This window comes from Melanostigma gelatinosum (genome assembly GCF_949748355.1).
Source record: "Melanostigma gelatinosum genome assembly, chromosome: 2".
In the NCBI taxonomy this organism is placed as follows: domain Eukaryota; kingdom Metazoa; phylum Chordata; class Actinopteri; order Perciformes; family Zoarcidae; genus Melanostigma; species Melanostigma gelatinosum.
The window spans coordinates 22,459,875-22,481,046 of NC_136635.1; the positions used below are offsets into that span (position 1 = coordinate 22,459,875).

A 21,172-nucleotide genomic window follows, 5' to 3' on the forward strand; every position below is an offset into this window, starting at 1 on the left:
ATTTGCTCCGAATTTATAAAAGGCTTAAGATATTCAACACTTATATATTAAACACACAAATATGACATTGAACAGATGCGACGTGACATTTAATTGCATTTTTTATATCATGGTCTTTCTGATTACTTGTGCAGCTGAACGTATCCAAAGGGATTTGTCTTGTTTGGGCGTTTATATAACTGCTGCGTTTCCTGTGATGCCTCAGCCAGGTGTGCGGTGTTTGGCTGTGACAGGTCGCATGGTTGGCGGGGACAGGCCGTGACGGACACTCTCCCATGGCTGCGAGGGGAAACGTCTACGTGCAGCCGTCTATGTCACGTGGCGAGAAGACCATCCCCTTGGCGAAGGTCCGTGACGCTCAGGAATGCTAACTTCTTCAGGCAGCCTGTCGCATAAATCCCACATCCTGTCCAGCCAGCAGTTTGATGGCTCCGGCACACGTCCCTGACTTCTCAGATGTCAACGGCCTACTTTGGTAACTCGCCTAACCTTCACCTTCGGCTGTGACGCTCTGATTGAGCCAGAGTTAATTGAATTTTGGTGAGCGAAAGGTCTGACACCAAGGGAAGAGGGAGGAGAGGAAGGGACCGTTATCGCTCCAGCAGGGATGAAGATGATGAGTTTGCCTTTGGGGTGAGGGCTTGATTCAGTAGAGCATATGAGCCGTTTTCAGTCGGTTTCATCAGAGCGGGCCTCGTGTTGTCTGGGTTTGGGAAGGGGTGCACATGAGGTTGGGCAGAGACATTTACCAACACACAGGGTCTTATGTAACGACTCCTTGTGCTCCGCTGGGCGAGTGGCTTTGGGGAAACCTGGCTCGAATGTTCGAGGAGAGGGGAGTCCAGTGTTATCACGTCTTGTTTGTCTGTAGCCAACATTTTAACAGGTTTCAGGAAAGAAATGTGTTCATTTGACTTGTACAAAAGAAAATGGCTTTTGTTGTCAGTTCTTATGGTGACAACACAGGTCAGTGAAGCTGTAAAGTGTTGTCACAGCTCGCCGGGAAGAGAGTGGCTGCAGCCCCTGGAGACGGGTGGCTGGCTAGTTAGCGCCGCCACCATCACGCTGGTCGACTCATTTTCTGTAAACAGTGTAGCATTGCAGCACTGTTGAATTAGCAGGCTAGCTAACTAGCCAGCTGTCTGCTAGTTAGCTGGCTAGCTATCTAATTCTACCACGCTTTAATGCTACACTGATTACAGAAAATCGCCTGTCGATAGCAAATGTGCTTTCTCACGCTGGGACAAGAATGAGTGGATGTAGTTCAATTCTACTAATTTACTCTGGCTCTCTATGCCTTCATAACGTACTACTCCACATGCTCATTTTAGTCGTCACTGCAAAACCTCACCTTACTTGCCGTAAGTCTGTGTAGTTTATTCGGAATTTAGTTCGCTACATTGGTCATCATGGCAACTGTACACATTCAAATGGCCGACACTCTCACCATCCTGCAGCCTTGATTTCAATGGGAATGTCCCTTCTACTCCTATTCTATTTCTATGGGAAAAACATTCTTTCTTAACTACCTCGAGTGTTACCTAACATTTGGATTTGTCGAGGTTTTGAGATGCCTTCACTGCGATTTCTTCATCCCAACACAATGGAGGTGAATCAATTTTACCTTGCGGGGTTGGAGCACCGACACTTCCTTTAAAAATAAAAAAGCAACATCTCGTAAAAGTCGTATTAAGCCCCAAATACATGCATTTCCATTTTGCAGCTAAAGCAGCCAGTATTTCTGAGCTGGAGCACTACCTGCCTTAGGTTTGCATTTTACTGCTCTCTTGTCATGTCTGTTTCTTCTTCTACTGTTGGCAGGAGAGCACAGGTCTAACCACTGCACACTGGCTGTTTTATCACGGTGCTAATTAGAGAAACGAGGCGTGCTCTACTGTCCCTTGTATGTCCAGTGTTGTGACGTATGTCCTTTTTGGAAAAGTGAAGACTTTTTGTAGCCATCGGTGCAAGGTGAAGAAGAGGCCGATACGTATAACCTGTTCTTCATCTGAGGTCGGCTTATTTGTCCGTACGGTCGTCCCAGAACCTGAGCAGGCAGAGGAACAGAGGAAGTGACAGGATGAGGACGAGCCCCACCTCCACCCATCCCCGCTGCACGTGCACACGTACACACACTGACTCATACTCCCTCCTCACATGGGGAACAACACGGCCTCTCACTAAATCACTGTGTGTGTGTGTGTTAATATTTTGGTGTTCACGGATATGAGGCTTCTAATGATAACTGGGAATCAAAGGCAGTGACGTGCGAAGGCCGAGATCAGATGAGGTCACCAGGCAAAGCGAGCTTGGCGGAGTTTGTCCAGAGCCACAGCTCTGTGAGGAGGTCAGCTGTTTGTGTTTTGTGAGAGGGAGCGGATCCTCTTAGTTATAGCATATGTCACACATTTAGCGTATGAAAAACGCAAAATAGATGTTTTAGATAAATCTGATAAATCCGGTAGTTTGAGCGGGTGGAGATTGGCATTTAATCAGCTTTGTTTCCCCCATGAAGTCGTGCATGTCACTGAAAGTGCACATACAAAATGAGTTGGAGTTAAACCACACAACTTGGCCTCGTGTTTGCGACGGTTGAGCTGCTCTCAGATCGGTTGTGTCCGCTGAGACCGCGTTCAACATCGGTGCTCAAAACCTTCCAGTGGATGGACAGACGGGGAATGCTGTGTTTATTTGAATGTAAATACAAGCCGAGCTCTGCTGTGACTCAACCACATGTGACTCTGTGCTGGGAAACGTCATCGTTCCAGTGACAGCTGAGTGTGTGAGTGTGTGAGTGTGTGAGTGTGTGAGTGAGTGAGTGAGTGAGTGAGTGAGTGAGTGAGTGAGAGAGTGCATGTGCGTGCGTTGTTTTTACAGGAGTGAGGAGCGTGTTACAGACTTGGGGTCATAACTTCTGTCAAAAGTTCTCGTTGTGCTGTTGGGGGAGGGGAGTTATGTAAGCAGGAGAAAGGGATGCATGTTGACATGGCTGCGAGAGAGAGAGAGACAGAAACCGAGGGGGGAGGGAGAAGGAGAGAGGGAGTAAGGAAGCTGTAACTCTAACACACAAGAAACAGATGGAGTATGATGCTTCAGGCAGACCTCAGGGGTCACAGCAAGATGACGAGATATATAAAGAAGATGGGGCATGCTGCATCATGGGAAATATATATCATATAGTGTGGAATGAGTCCATTGAATGGCATTCAACTGAAGGTTCAGGACTCAGTTTGATCATTTTAGCCAAATAGGTGTAATTTTAATACAAATTGAAAGATGGAAAAAAAATCATTCTGATGAAAGTTTGCAAAGTTGAGTCGTATCACTTTGAATGTTAATTTGCAGCATTTGCCAGCTCCAGACAGATCTGATTATTTTGTACCCAAAACTGCAGAAGCATCTTTGTTACTTTTACGGGCCATATTGGTCAAGGAAATGGTCAATTCTAAAATATAGTGTAATTAGAGAGTTATAGAATTTACAACTTTTAGGACCTAATTATTTCAACAAAGGCTATTCTATTCGTACTCTGAAGTTGTTTCATCTAAAAAAATAAATAATAATAATATCTGCTGAGTTACAGACGTCTTTTTCACAATGTAAGACGATGGGAAAAGGTCTTTTAGGGCACAATGGCATAATGTGAAGGACCCAGAAGTTGTAATTCAACCGTTTGGCCTCGTTTGCTAAAAGGCATTTAACCAAAACCCATTGACTGGAGGGATGAGGGAAATGGAACTGCTAACTCATTTGCGGGGAATGTGGTTCGAACAACCTGAATAGATTTTAACGTTTTGTTCTTCCACATTCCAATACGACTCAAATTGTGTAAGTATCATAAACATTTGCCAGCCTGCATAGTATCTGCAATAATCCGAATTCCAATGGTAAAATCCTATTGGCTTTTTGTTCAGGGAACCGGTGCGATGCTAACTTCCAGGTTGGCCTACTTTGAGCTTCTCTGTGCTTTGTTGACATAGCTGGGCCGACCGTGCGTGCTTTTAAATGCATGCACGTGCACACTCGCACAGGTAATCACTGTTAGCTGTGTCAGCACTTTTGCCATTGTGTGTGCCGTCAGCGTTGTCAGCACTGTTATCTAAGAGCCGTTGAGAGGCAACAGATATGCTCCCAATCTTGTATTTAGCACCTTTTTACCGTCACCATTAGGAGACTAGACTGAGGCTACATCCACACGAATACAATCAATAAAACCGTCTCCATCCGCACGGCGTCTCAGCATCGTGTTCTAAATGATCTCCGTCCAGACTAAAACGCCTGAAAACGAATATCACGTGATTATTCACGTACACTGGGTATGCTCAGATCGGTTGCTTAGTTAAAAAAAAAACACGACCGAGTAATAAAGAAGTCTCGAATAATGAAAGGTCGAGTTTGATACTTAAGATCTTCCTCTATAAACTCAAACAGACACATTTCGTGGAAAGTTTTATTTTTCAGACTCAACTTCCAATGAACAGAGCCCCCGCCTCCATTGCTGTATCCAGTTCTCTTTCTACATCCATTGAATGGACCCACAAGCAACAACAAACAACTTCTGGTGAGAGACGATATGTTTACTTCTTATTTTACTGCGATAAAGCCTTGGAATGTTTATCTGCGATGTGCTAGAATGTAGCGTAACTCTAGCACAAGTAGAGAAGAGCCACAGAGTCAACAAACTAACTCAATAATGTCAGTTGCTCAGCAATGTCGAATGTGCTAACAGTATAGCTAACATTAGCTAGTTAGCTGCTGTTTTCATTGCTTGGTTTGAGGACAAAAAGAGGACAATTGTGTTATTTAGTTGTTTTGAAAAGTTAGACAATCTCACTTTTACCGTTTACTTTTACAGCCCTGACATTAATGACGGCATATGTCAAACAGCCAAGCACGTGTCACATGTTGGACATTTACCACCTAGCTTAACACTGATAGCATCAAACCTAATATACATTTTCAATGTAATTAAAGTGAATGGATTGTCTTTTTAAATGTACTCATGGAGACACTGTTAAAACTGAAACAGGGTGTAGAAAGTAGAGGCTGCCCCCCCCCCCCCCCCCTCCACTGACCTTGACCCCATCTTCCAGCCATCCCAGCAGCCATTTCTCTCCATCCTTGTCTCACTCCTCTTGCTACCCGGCCTGCTTTATCTCATCCTCCTCTCCTCCGCTCACCCTCGCACCGCCGATTGTTAGCGTCTATTCCACGAAGGAGAATTTTACGGTTTTCTCATTCCATTTAAGCTCAGCCAGCGCTAACCCATTGTGCTCTGATGCTCCTCTCAGGCAAGAGGTCTAAATCAGGCAGGGGGAGACGGGGGGAGGGGGGGGGGGGGGTGGTAGGGATTTGAGGGAGGGAAGAAATGAGGGCTAGGGTTGAGGAAAGAGGGCAAGGGAGGATAAGAAGGAAGGGTTAGAAGAGAGGGGGAGATAGGCAGAGCGTAAAGCCAAAGTGTGAGAGCAGTGAGGGAGAGGTGTCGAAGAAGCACGAGAGGAAAGAAACGCTAGACATCACAGCCCCATCCATATGCTCATAAACGCACAGCGTGCTAATATTAATACTAGTCTGCGCATGCATGGAGATATAGGAGCTGCATTTGATGTCGGGCAATTTTCTTTAAAGTGGTTTTAACAGGTTGGCAGCAACACTTAGTGCACTGTGTGCGGATTAAACAACGTGTGTGTGTGTGTGTGTGTGTGTGTGTGTGTGTGTGTGTGTGTGTGTGTGTGTGTGTGTGTGTGTGTGTGTGTGTGTGTGTGTGTGTGTGTGTGTGTGTGTGTGTGTGTGTGTGAAAGAGAGTATTATAACAGCACTGCAGTTTGCAGGAAGTGTAGGTATTGCATTGTGGGTAAGAAGGAAAACAGATGTGAAAACCCTTCCTTTATTAACCTTTGTCCGTTAGGGTATTGTCAGGTTGAAACAGGAAAGCGACGTCCCCAGTTGGAAGCACACTGTTGTTTAAAATATCACAGCATGCAGGGACATGTACTGTTCACACTCAATTTCACAACCTATTTCAGCCAATTCTCTGAACATTTAATTTTCGTCTTTCTCACCCTTGATCCACGCATTTTTCTGCTGTGAATTATATTGCCGAGTGTGTCTTCTTAGCAGCCTCTTTTCACACTTTTAATCTTGCCAAGGAACTGTCGTTGAGTATGTTGGTGAGGATGCGCAGGGTGGCCTCATCACGCCGTTCACCCGGTGATGGAAGAGAAGAAGACGGAATGCCGATGATACTTTCCACCGAAGAGACAGTATGCTCTGGTGGATTAGCCAGAGTTATTCTTGGAAGACATGTCGTGATTTTTTTTAAACGTAATTATATCTGTATGGTGTAGTTTGCGTGTTTTTAAACATGTACACAAATCACGTTTCAGACCCAGTTTTACTGCAGCTTTAAATGTCGAGCTCAAAAGTTGAACTGGTCGTCTTTTTCTCCGCTGCGGCGCCATAATATTCAACTCACGAGGAAGCCGGTGACGTTTGCTTGAGGGGGACAGTTGCCATGCTGGCATGCGGTGTAGTTCAACACCTCCCAGACAGCCTGCGGGGCGTCAAACCACCACCCTTGGGGTGACTCGCTTCCCACCGTATGGCGCCAAGCGGCCGCTGTGACCCCACCTGTCCGTTCGATCTCCATTCCAGGGGCCGACGCGGGAAGAAAAAAAACAAAATCTCATGCAAAACGTCAGATCATCCACAAGGCCTCAGACGCTTCCTCCATTTTGTCGTCGAGTGCACGGAGCATTTTTCATTTCTAATGGGATTAACGTGATATTTAGTCATCTCACCAGCTCACACTCTGCTTTCCTTAAAAAAGATATCCCAGCGACTTGCTAATGGTGTCATCTCCGCCTGTGCGAATACAAAAAAAGAAAAAACTCCCTGAATGCGCTTATTGTTTGCTGCAGGGCACATTTGTTTGATGAGTCTAATCCCTTGACTAAAGGAACAAAAGGTGTAACATTCGGCTGCTGAGGATAAGTGTATGTGTGTGTATGTGTGTGCATGTGTGATGGTGTACACATAAAGCCATCTCTCCCAATCCCACACGGGCTCTTAATCCTTAGAAGATCAAGTGTAACCACGCTGGAAGTGTGACTGTGCGGCAGCCAGCGTGATGCTCCCAGCGCGTGTTGACTCACGCCGTGATCCCTCCTCCTGCCTCGCAACAAACCACGGTATGTCGTACTCCTGTCACCTTTTGAGTCAAACATTCCCTTCTCCTTTTCTAAAGGCCAAATGTTTCCCCACCTTGCACGTACATTCTGTTATTTTTCATCATCTGCATCGTTTTTCACCAATGACATTTTGACAGAGCTGGGGGGGGGGAAAAAAGACACTTCTGAAGACTAAGCACAGATGTTTATGCAGTAAGGGAAAGTAACGTGTCCGGTTTGTGTGCAGCCATGCATGGCTTTTACAGTAAACATCTGTGTGCAGGGTTTGCATGCACTTGGCTTCATGTATGCTTAACATATAACTGTTAATTGTCACGGTACAGTAGGCAGTAAAATGAACCAAACAGGAGCCAGGGCGCATACATGAGCATTTATGAATCAGTTAGGCTACAGTCAATTATGTTGTTTCTGTATTTGACTCATTTTACTGCCACATGGTCTGATTTAGCAAATGTAAGAAGTGGACGTAGTCACCATGATGTGGTTGGTTTGTGTTTTTAAAGCCTTCAATTTTGGCATTTTGTCTGTCGCTAAAAACGCTAACATTTTTTGGCAAACTAAAATGTTATAACTTCCATGAATTGAAAACACAGTGGGAAAGGGTTAAAGTTCGAAGATGAAAACACGCTCTGGCCCTACAACGCCCTGGTAGCGACCTGTCAATCACAAGGTAGCCACGCCCTAAAGCGTAACCTGCTGTTTTACTCTAAATGGACCATAATTTACCAAATGAACATCATGTTGTATTGAAGAAGACTTGAAACTAGAGATTGAGACCATAAACTCATGTTTACAATGTTCACTGAGGTAATAAATCAAGTCATAAGTCGGGTCATTTTCTCATAGACTTCTATACAATCTGACTTATTTTTGCAACCAGAAAAGTCGCCCCCTGATGGCCATTAGAATGCCGGTTTAGGCCACTTCCGCATTGGCTTCAGACCCGGAGGTTGCTGCCATTAACAAACAGCTGATTGCGTGTTCTTTTTTTGCAAATGAAGGACTCAAAAATATCATGTTTTGAGGAACAATGTTACTGCTCGCGACAGCGACCGCAAGAGAGTGAGAAGGCAGTCTTGTTTCAGTATCCGATATTGGTGACGTGGCAAATTGTTATGAATACCAACCTGTGTTCACATTTGTGGTCATTATTTGACGGAGGTGCGTTTTCGCAGCACCAAATTGTGTGACGGTCTGCTCGTTGGGTGAGCGCTCCAACGGAAGCCCATGGACATGTTGATTCATGTTTTTGACCCATTGTTCCACCCCGCAGTGGTTATCGGGGCTTTACGTCATAAATCCAGTGAGCCCTCTTGACAGGCGACGCCATTCTCATTTAAAAAGAAGGGGTCAGCTTCAGCTCGAGAAAAGGGACTCTGGTCTCACTCATAAGGCCAACACGACTGTCCTCTGAGGCGCCGCTGCCAGAACATGTCATCATCGTCTTCACTGAAATGCACGAATTTTGCCGTTAAGCCTCTGAGAGAGAGAGAGAGAGTGTGTGTGTGTGTGTGTGTGTGTGTGTGAGAGAGTGTGTGATTCACATAATCTTGGATTCAAACCTCCTGCTGGAGCACCTGTAGTCAGGGCTCAGTGATAATCAGTAAAGCAAAAAAGAAAATAGAAGAAATAGTGAGTGAGACCTGCTCCGGGGGAACAGATCCATGGGTGTGCTTTTATTTAAAAAAAAAAAGATGTAATTTGATGCCGAAACATGCTGGTTAGGCAAATACTTTCTCTTTATTAAATTTCACAGAGATTACAGTTTGGATGTCTTTCACCGCGTTACGTTTCCATCTATTCAGCGGATGGCAGCTTTGAAGTCGGAGGGAGATTTATAAAATGAGGCAGGTACGGGCTAACAGGGCCTCTCTCTAAGCCTGTGACAAAAAAGACACTGAGATGCTCTCTGTCTCTCCTGATCCACAGGGAACCGGGAGGGGGGGGGGGAAGTAGGCCAGGCTTCGGCATCACACTGCTGCGAGAGGATCGGGACGCCGAAGTTGTTGACTTATATTCAAAGTTCCCTTTTCACACTTTGGGTGTCAATAATCTCACAGATGGAAAGAGAGGAGGGATTTAAAATATTCCTCTCACACACCATGTAGGTCATATTTTTAGGCTTTTCCAGCCCGAACACTGCGTCACGCGGTGTCATCCTGAACCACCCAGCCCCCCTCCCCCCCCCTTTTTTTTCATAAATCATCTTTTCCCGGTGATGGAAGTTGAAATATTTACCCGCCTCTATACCCGTCAGAGATGCACAGAAACATGAGAGGGAGTAACACAGAAAAAAAATCCTACAGGAGGCCTAATAAGCGAATGACACTAATATCATAATCTCACTTGTGGGTGCTACAGATATACATGAGTCACGACAGGAGTATTATGGTGATGCAAGTGGAGGCAAACTTTTCTAATTTTAGGATGTCGGCCCCGGCTCCTGAATTGTGAGGGGCGAGGAATATGTGCGAGGGCATTAGATGCGCGTTGGGGCACGAGGTGCGTTTACTTGCGCGCTGCACACGCGCTCCGTCATATCAGTGGGAGTGAGCTTGTTCTTGTGGGCAAACCCTGCTGGGAAGACGCATCATTTGAGACGCATCTGAGTGATTAGACCAACAGACCGGACGCATGCCAGTGGCTTAATTGACAACCATTTGACTCACTTGCAATTAGAAAAGCTGTTGACATCGCAGATGACCCTAAGAGGGGCACGGGCACCAAAACAGCCAGGAGAAAACCGAGTCACGTGCCCCCCCCCTCTCATCTCGTCAGATGGCGAATCACGGGAGCAGCGAAGCGCCGGCGCACGCCATTCAAGCCCGCAGACACAGAGAGACACACACACACACAGTCCGTCAGTGCCTGTTATTGGGCGGAGAGTGTGGTGGCTGCGGACGGAGTTACGGGATTGGTAGAGTTCAGCGCCAAACTTGTTGACTCATAACAGAGCGGGCTCCCTCTCCCATCTCTTCACGGCGCGGAGCTGTCCACGGGCCAGTGGTGCTGAAACTGCCAGCGCCGTTGGAGATTTTAACCCCCCCCCCCCCCCACCCCTATCACGGTTTGATCGCTCCCATCGAGCCTTTTTTTTTTTTTTTTGAAAAGTTACACGCGTGTCGGTTTGAGCGTCACTTGACGGATATTCATCCGCCGCCGCCGCTCTATCCGAAGAGCGCATCGCCTTCAACTTCTCGGCCGATCCAAAAAAATAAGAGGACTCTCCGAGAGGCGCAGCCATGGCTTTCATGGTGAAACACGTGGTGGGGGGGCAGCTGAAGAATCTGACGGGCGGACTGGGGGGGGAGGAGAAACCCGAAGCGGAGAAGACGGACGCCGCCGCGCAGGGGATGACTCAAGAGGAATTTGAACAGTACCAGCAACAGTTAGAGGAGGAAAAGTAAGGCAATGATTGGAGCTTTTTGTGGTTGTTTGAAGTTATGATGAAACAAACAAATAGTGTGCGTGTGTCGGAAGAGCGGGGCATGTTTAAACAGTGCGTTTGTGTGTGTAAATTAGCAGAGGCTCCCAGTGCGCCGCGCGCTCTCTTTTTTACGCATCAATGCAATAACACGAGCGCTCCACACACAGATGCTCCTCTCGCCCAGGGAGCTGTCCGTCTCTGAGCGTCGGCAAATTATGTAGCGCAGTTATTTTTTTTTTTTTATAATTTGGGATTCCTGGAATCATTAGTCCATGGAAATGTCTACAGGGATTGGTGCCTTGGGCGAAACTGTGCGTGCGACTGACTAATGAGCCAGATTGTTTGGTAAATAAAGTGGGGTGAAGTAAAAATGCTATTTGGATGTTATCATTAAGCAAACAGCCCACAAAACTAATATTGTTTTTTTTGTTGTTTGTTAGTCGACTTTTATCATTTATAATTACTACTCAAGATGTTTGCAATTCATTTACATCAAACAAATGTATTGCATCCCTGAACAAGTGGATACATTGAATTTAGAATGGTATGGCCTCTATTATGGCTATATTATGTATTTTAGGTGATTTTTTTTGAATATATATTCACAGCTGTGAGAGCTGTGCAACTTGCTTTTATCGCTGAAGTCTTTGCTCTGTGTCTAACCTGCAGCAGTGAATTCTTCACATGTTAATGTTGCCTGATTTACATAGCTGTCATGGTGTTTTACATCCTCTGGCGCAGGGGGGGGGGGGGGGGCAGGCAGGCAGGCAATGTGAAGTAACAACAAGTTCATTTTGGCAGACAAGAGTTGACCCAGCAGACAGCAACTCACTATTGATTAGCGTGAAGCTTCCCTCAGAGCAGGACACGCATATCAGGCCATCGTTGTCCTGCTCGTAGAATAAACTACCATAGATTAATGAGGTGGAATAAAGAGGTAGGCCTATACAGAAAATAGCCCGGTAGATTCTGGTTATATATTTTCAGCTGTGACGCAAATTGTTGGCGTCCTAAAGCAGCACTGCACTGAGAGGAACATACATTAAAGGAAAGAATTCATCCAACTGTTTCCAATCACCGGCTCCTTCCAATCAACACAGCATGTAGGCATTTAGAGTGGGAAGCGAAGTCCTAACGCGGCATTGACACTCACCTCGGCCCACGGAACTCCACAGGAGGCACGGCGAGATGCTTAACGCTCTGCCGTCATGTGTGACCTTCAGTGGGAGTTAGTTAGTGCGAGGTGCTAAACACGAGCCTATAGATCACCTAAAGCCCATAATGATCCGAGTAAAGCGGAACGAGGCTGGAGCGGAGGAAGTGGAGAGGTGTCGCATGTAGACGTTCTATCGCCCTCAGCAACCCGGGGGCCGCATTCACAACCCAGGTCAGCCGACGCCTTGAGAGGGGGAAGACCTCCGCTCGTTGGCTACAAGCGAGTGCCTCACGGGAACCCGCTCCGGCTCCCCACTCATGTTAACACAAAGTGAACTCGCACGGACAGCGCCGTGAAACGCTGCATCTCCAGATAGACCGACCTTCCTCCTGACACATTGGGTGCCAACACTTCTCAAAAACCATGCCCCTGCCCCCCCCCCCCCCATCCCCCCCATCCCTGCCTTTAGATCATGCTGCTGATACACGTGCAGTGCAACCTCTGCCACCATTTCCTTTTGAAGAATATCATATTGTGTTTATTTTGTTACAAGCATCTTCGTGGACTCTGATGAAATGCGGCCTTTCGTCACCGTACCCGTGCTGTGTTTGGCCCTCGGGCCATACAAGCGAGTTTGCTATGCACTGTGTCACGTTTGTTGACTCGTGATTTTAGAGGCATTCCGGCACATGTGGCAATTTTGGCAATTATGAACTACACTGAAGCCATAAATATTCCAGTGACAGAGTGGAGAGAGCATTGCCAGCAGCTTAAAGTCTGCCCTCTGCTGGAGGCATCACATAATGTAGGCTAGGTGGTGTACAATACTGAGTTTTTAAGGCAATTAAGAAGATGTTTGGAGTCATCTTTCAGTTATTGAATTGTTTTTTTTGCCTTAAACTGCCCGACAGCTGAGAAGCTCTTTTGTGGGTTTCCAGCCCAGAGGGTCAGACATTTAAGTGCAGCTGGGGAGGATGCTGCGCGTGGAGCTTCAAAACAGAAGCAGAACCTCCGTCATTTCACTGCCGCTGCTCTACAAACTGTCACCAGCGTCAAGAGGACACGGTGATGCTAAGCTTCAAGGCCTCCAAGGCTCCAAATCCAGCAGGAGCCTCGCGATGCTCCTAAAGCAGAGGTGCAACTGCACACGGTGGTAATGAACGGGAGATTTTCCTCATTTTCGGATACATTTGTTTGTAACATTTGGGGGGGGGGGGGGGGTGTATTGATTTGAATGAGTGGTTCTTGAAGTTACCATCGCTATTCCGAAGCTTCACACATTCCTTCGCCGGGCTTGTTTGGTAACTGAGTTGGTTTACATTTGTATGTTCAGTGACACTGTTGGTCATTTTTGCCCCAGAACAATACTTTCCTCCTTTCTTGCAGACAAGAACGAGAAGCCAATTTTGCCCAGAAGAAAGCAGAGAGAGCCACCATTAGAAGTCATTTCCGGGATAAGTACAGACTACCAAAGGTAAACGCCTCCAGCTCTGCTTTGGTAAAAGAAAACCGATGCATATTTGGACTGAAGGGCAGATCGTATCACTGCCTTTGTAAAAATCTTCACATGCTCGCAGCCGTGTACTCTACATGTCTCTAAAGTACAACGGGATAGAAAACCTTTTGGTTCTAAACGTCTTGTCCCTCTCTCTCCCCCGTCCTGTTGGGTATCTCTACCCCAGAACGAGATGGACGAGACCCAGATCCAGCAGGCGGGGGACGACGTGGTGCTGCCCACGGAGCTGGCCAAGATGATCGCCGAGGACAACCAGGAGGAGACGCACAAGCAGTCGGTGCTGGGCCAGCTGTCCAACATCCAGAACGTGGACATCGACCAGCTGAAGGACAAAGCCCAGGCCACGCTGGAAGACCTCAAAAAGCAGACGGAGAACTGCAGTCTCATGTGATCCGTCCAGCTCTCAAGTCCCAGGAGATTAGAGTTTTACTTGTGCAAATATTTTTCAGAGGCAGAGCTATACTCTGGAGGCAGACGTGTCCTTGTTGCTTTAAGAGGAGTGTCAGTGAGCAGAGCCACATAGTATTCTGTCGACGGAGACCCTGCAGAAAAGAAAAGGGTTTGTCTTATTAGTTCACTTAGCTTTCCTGTTGGCCTTCAGACTTCTTAACAGTCACGAATGTCATCCGCATTTTTCTTGAAATTAGCCAACTTGCACTCTAAAAGATTTATTCGGCTCTTCCCATCGAGATTTAACCGACGAGATTAATTCTGCCTTCAGAGCAACTCCTCCTCTGAGAAATATGAATCTATTAAATCCTTTGCTCCCTTCATTCCCTAACCTGCCCCTGGCTCTCTGTACCTCACGTGTCCAGTGATAACACAATGGGATTCTAAAGGCAGAGGTTTCAGGTGTGTGTGACACACACACACACACTGTTGTGAGGTGGCCATGCGTGTGTTGTGTTGAATTTGGGAAAAAGTCTTGTGGGGTTTATATTCCACGTACAAAAGCACAAAACCATTTACGAGCAACAACTGAGGCTGATTTTTGTCATAAGTAGCTTACTGATGTTGGCCCCCTGGTGCCCTGATTAAAGCTCCCTGTGAGCTGCAGTAATCTTAATTTTAATATTTTCCTGGACATATCATTCTAAAGTTGTTGTTTTTTTTTTGCCTTTTTCGTACTTCAGCGTGCCTTGGACGTCCGAACAAGGTTGTCTTCTCCAGAGCTCCAACATCTGTCAGCTACTTTTTTACGAGAACGGGCCTTTTTGCTTGTTGCAGTAGATTTCTTACGTGTAGTTTCATTCAGAGCAACACATATTTTGTGAGCAGGCCAAAACTGTGTGCTGCATTTTGTATGTAGTATTTGAATTTACAGTTTAAGTGCGTACAATAACTGTCCTCCCGAGATTGAATTCAGCATCAACAACAAAGGGAGCAAATCTGTGTTTGTGCTGCATCCAGAGGATAAAGGGACAGCTCACCCCAAACATTTAAAAACACGTACCGGTATATATTGCCTCTTACCTGTCGTGTGTCGTCAGTTGAGTTTTTCAAGTGTATGTTTTTTGGCCCTTCAAGCTCCACAAGGCAGACATCTCTACAGCCGATATCTCCAAAACTAGGCAACTCACACCAAAACCATCCAGACTGAAAAATAGCTCCACAAGTAACAGTCAAAGTATGTATTTTTGATATTAGGGTGAATTGTCCCTTCAAAAAAATAAAGCTGCTCAGATGAGAGAGGTGTAAATGCTTTAGAAGTCGTACGGCAAAGCCTTCGTTGAAAACACTTTGATCAACATGAAGGAAAATGGCCCCAAATATGTCCCAACATGTGTAACTGTGGCGTGAGTATCAATCCACATACAAGTATTTATGTTGTGTGAGACGTAAAACGTATATCTGCTGTTTGCCCGTGCCGTGCGGGTCGCTCTTCGCTCCATTCTTTTCCGCCAACCTCCCCGAGGTCTTCACAGTGTTGACCTTCGACCCGTTCCTCCATCTGAGTCCCAGTGGTGCCGTGTTGTGTGCTGGTGGATTCGTGTTGTTTAGCCGATGTGATGCGTCCCGTGGTGTCTTTTGTAACTCGGGATTCTGTCTGTGTTGGTTTCAAACGTGAGCCAAGCAAGAGGGAATGTGTGTGTTGGGGGGGGGGATGGATGTCGTTGATGTTGTGTTACATCCACGTACTCTACATTTTTGTTTTTTATTTTATTGTAGCCGTGGTGCCGGTGGTGATGTCAGCTTCCATGTCAGCTCCTTTGGGTGCTTTATGATTATAAAAGTTTTGCGTCTTAAGTGTGAACTTTTTAATTTGGAGGAAATATGGGCAACAAAAGATGAGCGGTAATTTCCCCGCTGTAGGTGCCACACCACTGCTGAATGAAAGCCGAGGCCAAGCATTTGCCGTCATGTGAAAGATGAACAATATATTCATAACATTTCAATTATATAAAGCGGAGAAAACTTGCAATAACGTCCTTTTATAATAAAGCTGCTGGAATCGTGAGGCAATATCAAACAGGTGGAAGAGAAGCATAAAGAAAACCGTTTTTGCTTTGAGCGCGTGTGTGTGTGGGTGTGACTTGAAATAATAATTCAATAATAATAATAATAAACAAATGTCTTTTTTGTGTGTCATCCTGTGTAAATGTTTTGTTTTCAGAAAATTGCTGCCATGACACGCAGTTTCTTCTCGTTCTTTGTTGACGAAGCATTTCAGTGAATTGTTTTTGTTTTAACTGCATTTAACAGATTTTTAGCATAATTAATCTTGTGATTTTTCCTCGCGCAGGGATTCCACTGTGTTTGGGGACCTGTCTTGACATTTGCAGCAACCGCAACACCAGGTGGAGACAAAATGCAGTGGAGTAGAATTTATGGAAGAGCTTTTTGTATTCAATTGCAATAGATTGTACAAGTGTACCTTAATAAAGTGGCCACTAGATCTACAGGAGATAGACAAAATAATACAATACAGCCCATAAAAACAGGGCTCTGTGACGCTTATAATTGTTGATTTAACTTCATTTGTGGTGTTACATTGGGCTGCATTATATATCCTGGTGTACCTGTTATTTTGTCCACCTGGTGTAAGTACAAGCACCAATTTTTTCTTTTATTTACACATGTAGGTCTAATGCTAATCATATGCATGTTTTAGAGCCATTACACCGAATTTGTACGCTGTAACTTTTCAAAATAAATCCTTAAAAAAATAAATCAAAATAAAAGGTCAATCTCAGGCCGTTCTATTTTATTGACATGGTTTCCAATGGAAGACGGCGCGTACAAGTAACGGGAGTGAGTTGTTCTATCATAGCGTTCGCTGACACGTGAAACGTAGCCACATGACACCAATGCTAACAGCATGACAACACTTAGCACCTTTAAATGGTTCACCAAAACTATCTGTGAAAAACAACACAGTACTGTACATTCAGGTTGACATTGTTAGTCATGCTTATAATATGATCCAAAATATACGAGAGAACTTATAGTCTTTCCTTGGGGCAGACTTGGAAAAAAAATCAAGTTAGTTAGCATTTGAATGCAGGAAAGCGCGAGCTGTTCGGCGGTTCTCAAGTGCGGGGGGGGGGGGGGGGGGCTCGCTGTAAAATATATTGACGCCATTGAGAGGCCGCCCGCGCGAGGACAAATCTCCAGCCCGGGGAGAGACGCTGGCCAAGCTCACACAATTGGGGGTGAAACGGTCCAGAAAATACTACCGCCCCCCCCCCCCCCCCCCCCCATTCTCTTCTATCAATCGGGCTAAAAACCTGCAGAATGAGAGGCAGGGAGGGGGGGGGGGGGGGGAGAGCGACTGTTAACGAGCACTTTTACAATGAAAACTCTCAACGGCCGAGGCACTTTGTGGAGGGGATCCGATTTGTTTTGGGTTTTTTCCGCGCTGAAAATATGGAGCAGTGAAGTTGCAGATGTGAGCTTCTTGCAAAGGAATGCGTTTTGTGCAAGCCCCCCCCCCTTTTAAACTTGTGTTATTGCTGCAAGTGGAGAGGGGACCAAACGCGTCCTGGGTTTCATGCAAGGAACATCCTGAACATTATTTGTTGTGATCCAGGCTGTCTCTTCATGTAGAGGAGCTGTGCTGCTGCTGCACGCATGGAAACGAGTCCCACGGCTGACTCCTCAATGACGACCAATCGGTGGCCAGGATTGTAAATGAGAGAGACAGAGAGAGAGACAGGGAGGGGGGGGGGAAGGAAAACTTTTCTTTCTTTCGGCAGAAGGAGGGGTGTTGTGGGAAAAGTGCTCGGCGGACCGTGAAGCGTAGCAGCGAGAAGAGGGACAAAGACGCACATAGCGGGACAAAATGCGACAGACAGAAACCTCTTCCAGCTAAACAGTTTAAAAAACAACAACGTGGGAATGCGTGGATGGATGTTGGAAGTGACGGAGCTACGGGGAAAAGAGGAGTCGCGACCGGCGATGGCGAGAAAGATGAGTTTGAGTCTACAAACCGAGTCGCGGAGAAAAGCTGCGGTTTACAGAGTGTTGCGGTAACTTTGGATGGTGAGATCTGCGCCGCGGTGGCACGGAGCGAGGGGCTCGGGCTGCAGTTGTGGAGAATGGTCGCCCACTTATGAACGGACGTGTTTTCCCGGAATTACTTTTTCTCTCTCTTTTTTTTTTTGCAGCCACGCGTGGTGATTTCCCCTGAGTCAGATCCTGACTTCCCTCGCTGCAAAGCTCCCCGGGAGGAGGCAAACTTATCTTCTTGATCTTGTGGATCATTAATAACGGACCGAGTGTGCTTTTGTTCGACTGACTTGGTAACGAACCGCTTGCTCGCAGAACGCATCGCGTGTCATGAACTCCAGTCCGTCCGTGTCCGAGTGTGAAGCCCGCGTTGTCCTGGTCCTAATGCGCTGGTGAAGAAAGAGCACGTCGCCGAGCTAGACCTCCATCCCAAGCATGAGATGCTGGTGCGGCGCCCTGGCACTTCTCCCCTGGGTGCTGGTGGCCTTGGATGCCCAGCTCATCTGCTGGCAGGCGCTCCTGCGGTGCCACGAGGAGCCCGAGTGCAACCTCGCGTACGGCCAGTACCTGGCGGCCTGTGAGGGGAACATCAGGGGCACGAGGAGGCAGTGTCCGAGCCACTGCATCAACGCGCTGATCCGGCTCAATCACACCCGCAGCGGGCCGGACCTAGAGACCTGCGACTGCGCGCGGGACATGGAGTGCCTCGGCGCCAAGCGCGCCGTGGAGCCGTGCCTCCCCCGCCGGCACCCGAGCGACGCCGGCGGCATCGGCTGCATGGAGGCCCGGCAGCGCTGCGAGGAGGACGGAGACTGCCACGCCTCCCTCGCGGCCTACCTGTCATACTGCGGGCAGCTGTTCAACGGGCGGAAGTGCTCGTCCAAGTGCAAGGCCACCATCCAGCAGATTGCTGTTCATCCCGAACGGCGCGCTGCTGAACCGCTGCGTTTGCGACGGGGTGGAGAGGCCCTTCTGCGAGGTGGTGAAGGAGAACATGAGCAAACTTTGCTCCATAGGGGACCACATGGTTATTTCAGACCAGCCGGATGTGGAGGACCTGTACGAGGATGAAGACTATGACCCTAAAGGTGACAGAGAGGAGGAGTTTTCCGATCATTCCTCTGCTTCACAGAGGTTGCCCGGCTACATGACGCTCCTGTTTGTTCCTCTAGCAAGGATATTGTACTGAGACAATGAAACATTTATTGGATTCATGAGAGCGAGAGAAACCCCCCTCCTGAGAGCCAAGAGTCCAGCTGGAGTTGGGATGGAATCAGTGACTTGATTTAGAGACGCTTCGGTATGGACTCGAACTCAGGTCTGCCGGATAAGGGAGAGCTATTTTACACACCCTCAAGGCCTCGCTGCCATTCCATTTTAGTTGCAGGGCGACAGTAGTGATTTGCGCGTGCTTCCCATCACCGTATAATTTGAATAGTAATTTGTCTTCGAGCACATCTCCCTCTTAGCGAAAGTGTACTCTTTTTTTTTTTTTTTTTGTCGAAGCCTGTCGGCAAAACAAAGTAGTTCCAGGTGACGATGAGAGGAAGTGAACCACGGCGGACTTTGTTGCTGAGTGGAGTGCCTTTAAGTAGCCTCCCTGTTTGTTTGGTTGGTTTCAATGGTACTTGGGAGTGTGCTTTATTAAGACCTTGGACAAACATTGGACCCGTCCCGGGTCTCTGTTTGCTCTGCTCTCCATTTGAAGGGGGGGGGGGGGGGGGCTCTGCATTGTCGCAGCGACCGCACTTCAAATAATTTGTTGGAGCAGCAGTCGAAGGACGAGGCGAGGGTTGTGGGATCAAGTACTGAAATTAACTGAAGCACCTCTTCCGGGCCACGCCGTCTGGGCCCCCCCCCCCCCCCACGTGACATTGTTTTATTGAACTTTTCCTGAGACAGCCACCCACCCCCTCTTCCTCTTCTCCACCGCCTGCCCCCTTTCACGCCTTCAAAAAGACCCCCGTCTTTATCACTGCTCTCACACTGAAGCTCAGCCAGGAAAAGGCTGACTGCTGCTGGTGCCAAAAGGTCGACATACCTGCTGCTGGTGTTACCCGAGGTCCACACCGATAGCCCAGAGATTCCAACCAGCAGCCTTTCAGCCCCGCTCTTTTCGTCCACTGTTTTAGGCCGATTTGTCAAAAAAGGGAAAGCAAAAACACAAAGTTTTTGTCGGCAACGATCACTTGTGACGAAGCCGCTGATTTGTGTCGTCGCCACTTGAAGTTGTGTCAAAGCGAATGTTTCTCTTGTTTTTGTTCTGTCACGACGTCTCGAAGAATGTTGCTGAACGTTAAATTATGAAGCTAGAATATGAAGCATGTGTACGTGTTTGACAGTTATATGCAGTTATAAGTAAGCCAACGCGGTCACTTCGACGCAGCACGGACACACGAACGTAGCTCCGGGGGTTTTGTGCGCACGCGAAGAAAATGATTTGAGTTTTATAATAAAATGTTTATGAGCTAAAGTGGTGTTGTGATGTGATTCGTCCACAGAGAGAGAGAATCCAGAGAGGAAGTAGAACGATCAGCTGGTTTTCCTCTGAGTGCAGTAATACGTATACCATATTAGATTACTTTGTACGGTCTGATAAACAGTGTCTGAAAGTATCTGGTTACGGTCTGAAAATGTCATTCTCGAGACAAGTGAGCACAGAAGGTCTTCCCGTCTGATGTTTAAGGGATGAGGTCAGTGTAACTGAAACCCGGTGAGGAATTTAAAGTGTCGAGCTCCATCTCCATTGAAGCAAAAAAAGACAATTCAGGATTCTATCAAATGTAGGCTCAAGTTGCAATTAAACTGCCATGATTTTTAGAAGAGGGCAGAGGGAAAGTAAATAAAACTCGTGAGTTGATCCAATTGAGTCGGTGTATCAGAAGGACTTTTTATTTTATTTTTTAGTATTAATGACCAAAAACCTCTCGTGAACCAACTGTTTCAGAGCAAGCAGCCATGTGGGGGCTTGCTCCACACTCACTTTGGTATTTACAAGTCATTAACAAATCGTAAAAAAAAGAGGCATTTAGCATCCAGGTGTGAGGTGTACACCTGCTCTGCGAATGTCACTTTAGTCACGTCCAAAAGGTGCAAACGTGCAGCATCGAGAGTAAAACATTCACGAACCGAGAGAAAAAAGGTGTTTAGCAGGACGAGAAGGAACTAATTCTGTTAAACCTGCCTCCGATGTCAAACTCTTTCCTGTTCCTTGACACAAAACAAAAAGACCCGTTTCTATGACCTCGTATTCATCAGGATGCCCCCCCCCCCCCCCAAATCTCAACATCTCAACATCTTCGAGCCCGGAGATGACTTCCGCACAGCGTCTCCTGATTTTCTCGCTAACCACAGGAATCCTCCGGAGCTTCCAACCGTCCAACTGTGTCGTAAAAAAAAACGAACCGGCGAGATAGAGAAAGACAAAGCGGCCC

The 21,172-nt window shown here is 46.9% G+C and overlaps 2 protein-coding genes across 2 annotated transcripts; both read left to right on the forward strand.

Moving 5' to 3' along the window:
* Positions 1–10,432: 10,432 nt before the first annotated feature.
* cplx3b (complexin 3b) lies at positions 10,433–13,680 on the forward strand (the record flags this gene model as incomplete). Its single annotated transcript, XM_079290613.1, has 3 exons — positions 10,433–10,593; positions 13,160–13,247; positions 13,456–13,680. The coding sequence occupies 3 exons, from the start codon at positions 10,433–10,435 to the stop codon at positions 13,678–13,680; spliced, it is 474 nt and encodes a 157-aa protein (XP_079146739.1).
* A 3,816-nt stretch (positions 13,681–17,496) lies between these two features.
* Positions 17,497–20,200, forward strand: LOC306790390 (growth arrest-specific protein 1). Its single transcript, XM_079286610.1, is given in 2 exon segments — positions 17,497–18,644; positions 18,646–20,200. Coding segments are annotated over 2 exon segments (753 nt in total). The 5' UTR covers positions 17,497–18,173; the 3' UTR covers positions 18,928–20,200.
* Positions 20,201–21,172: the final 972 nt, after the last annotated feature.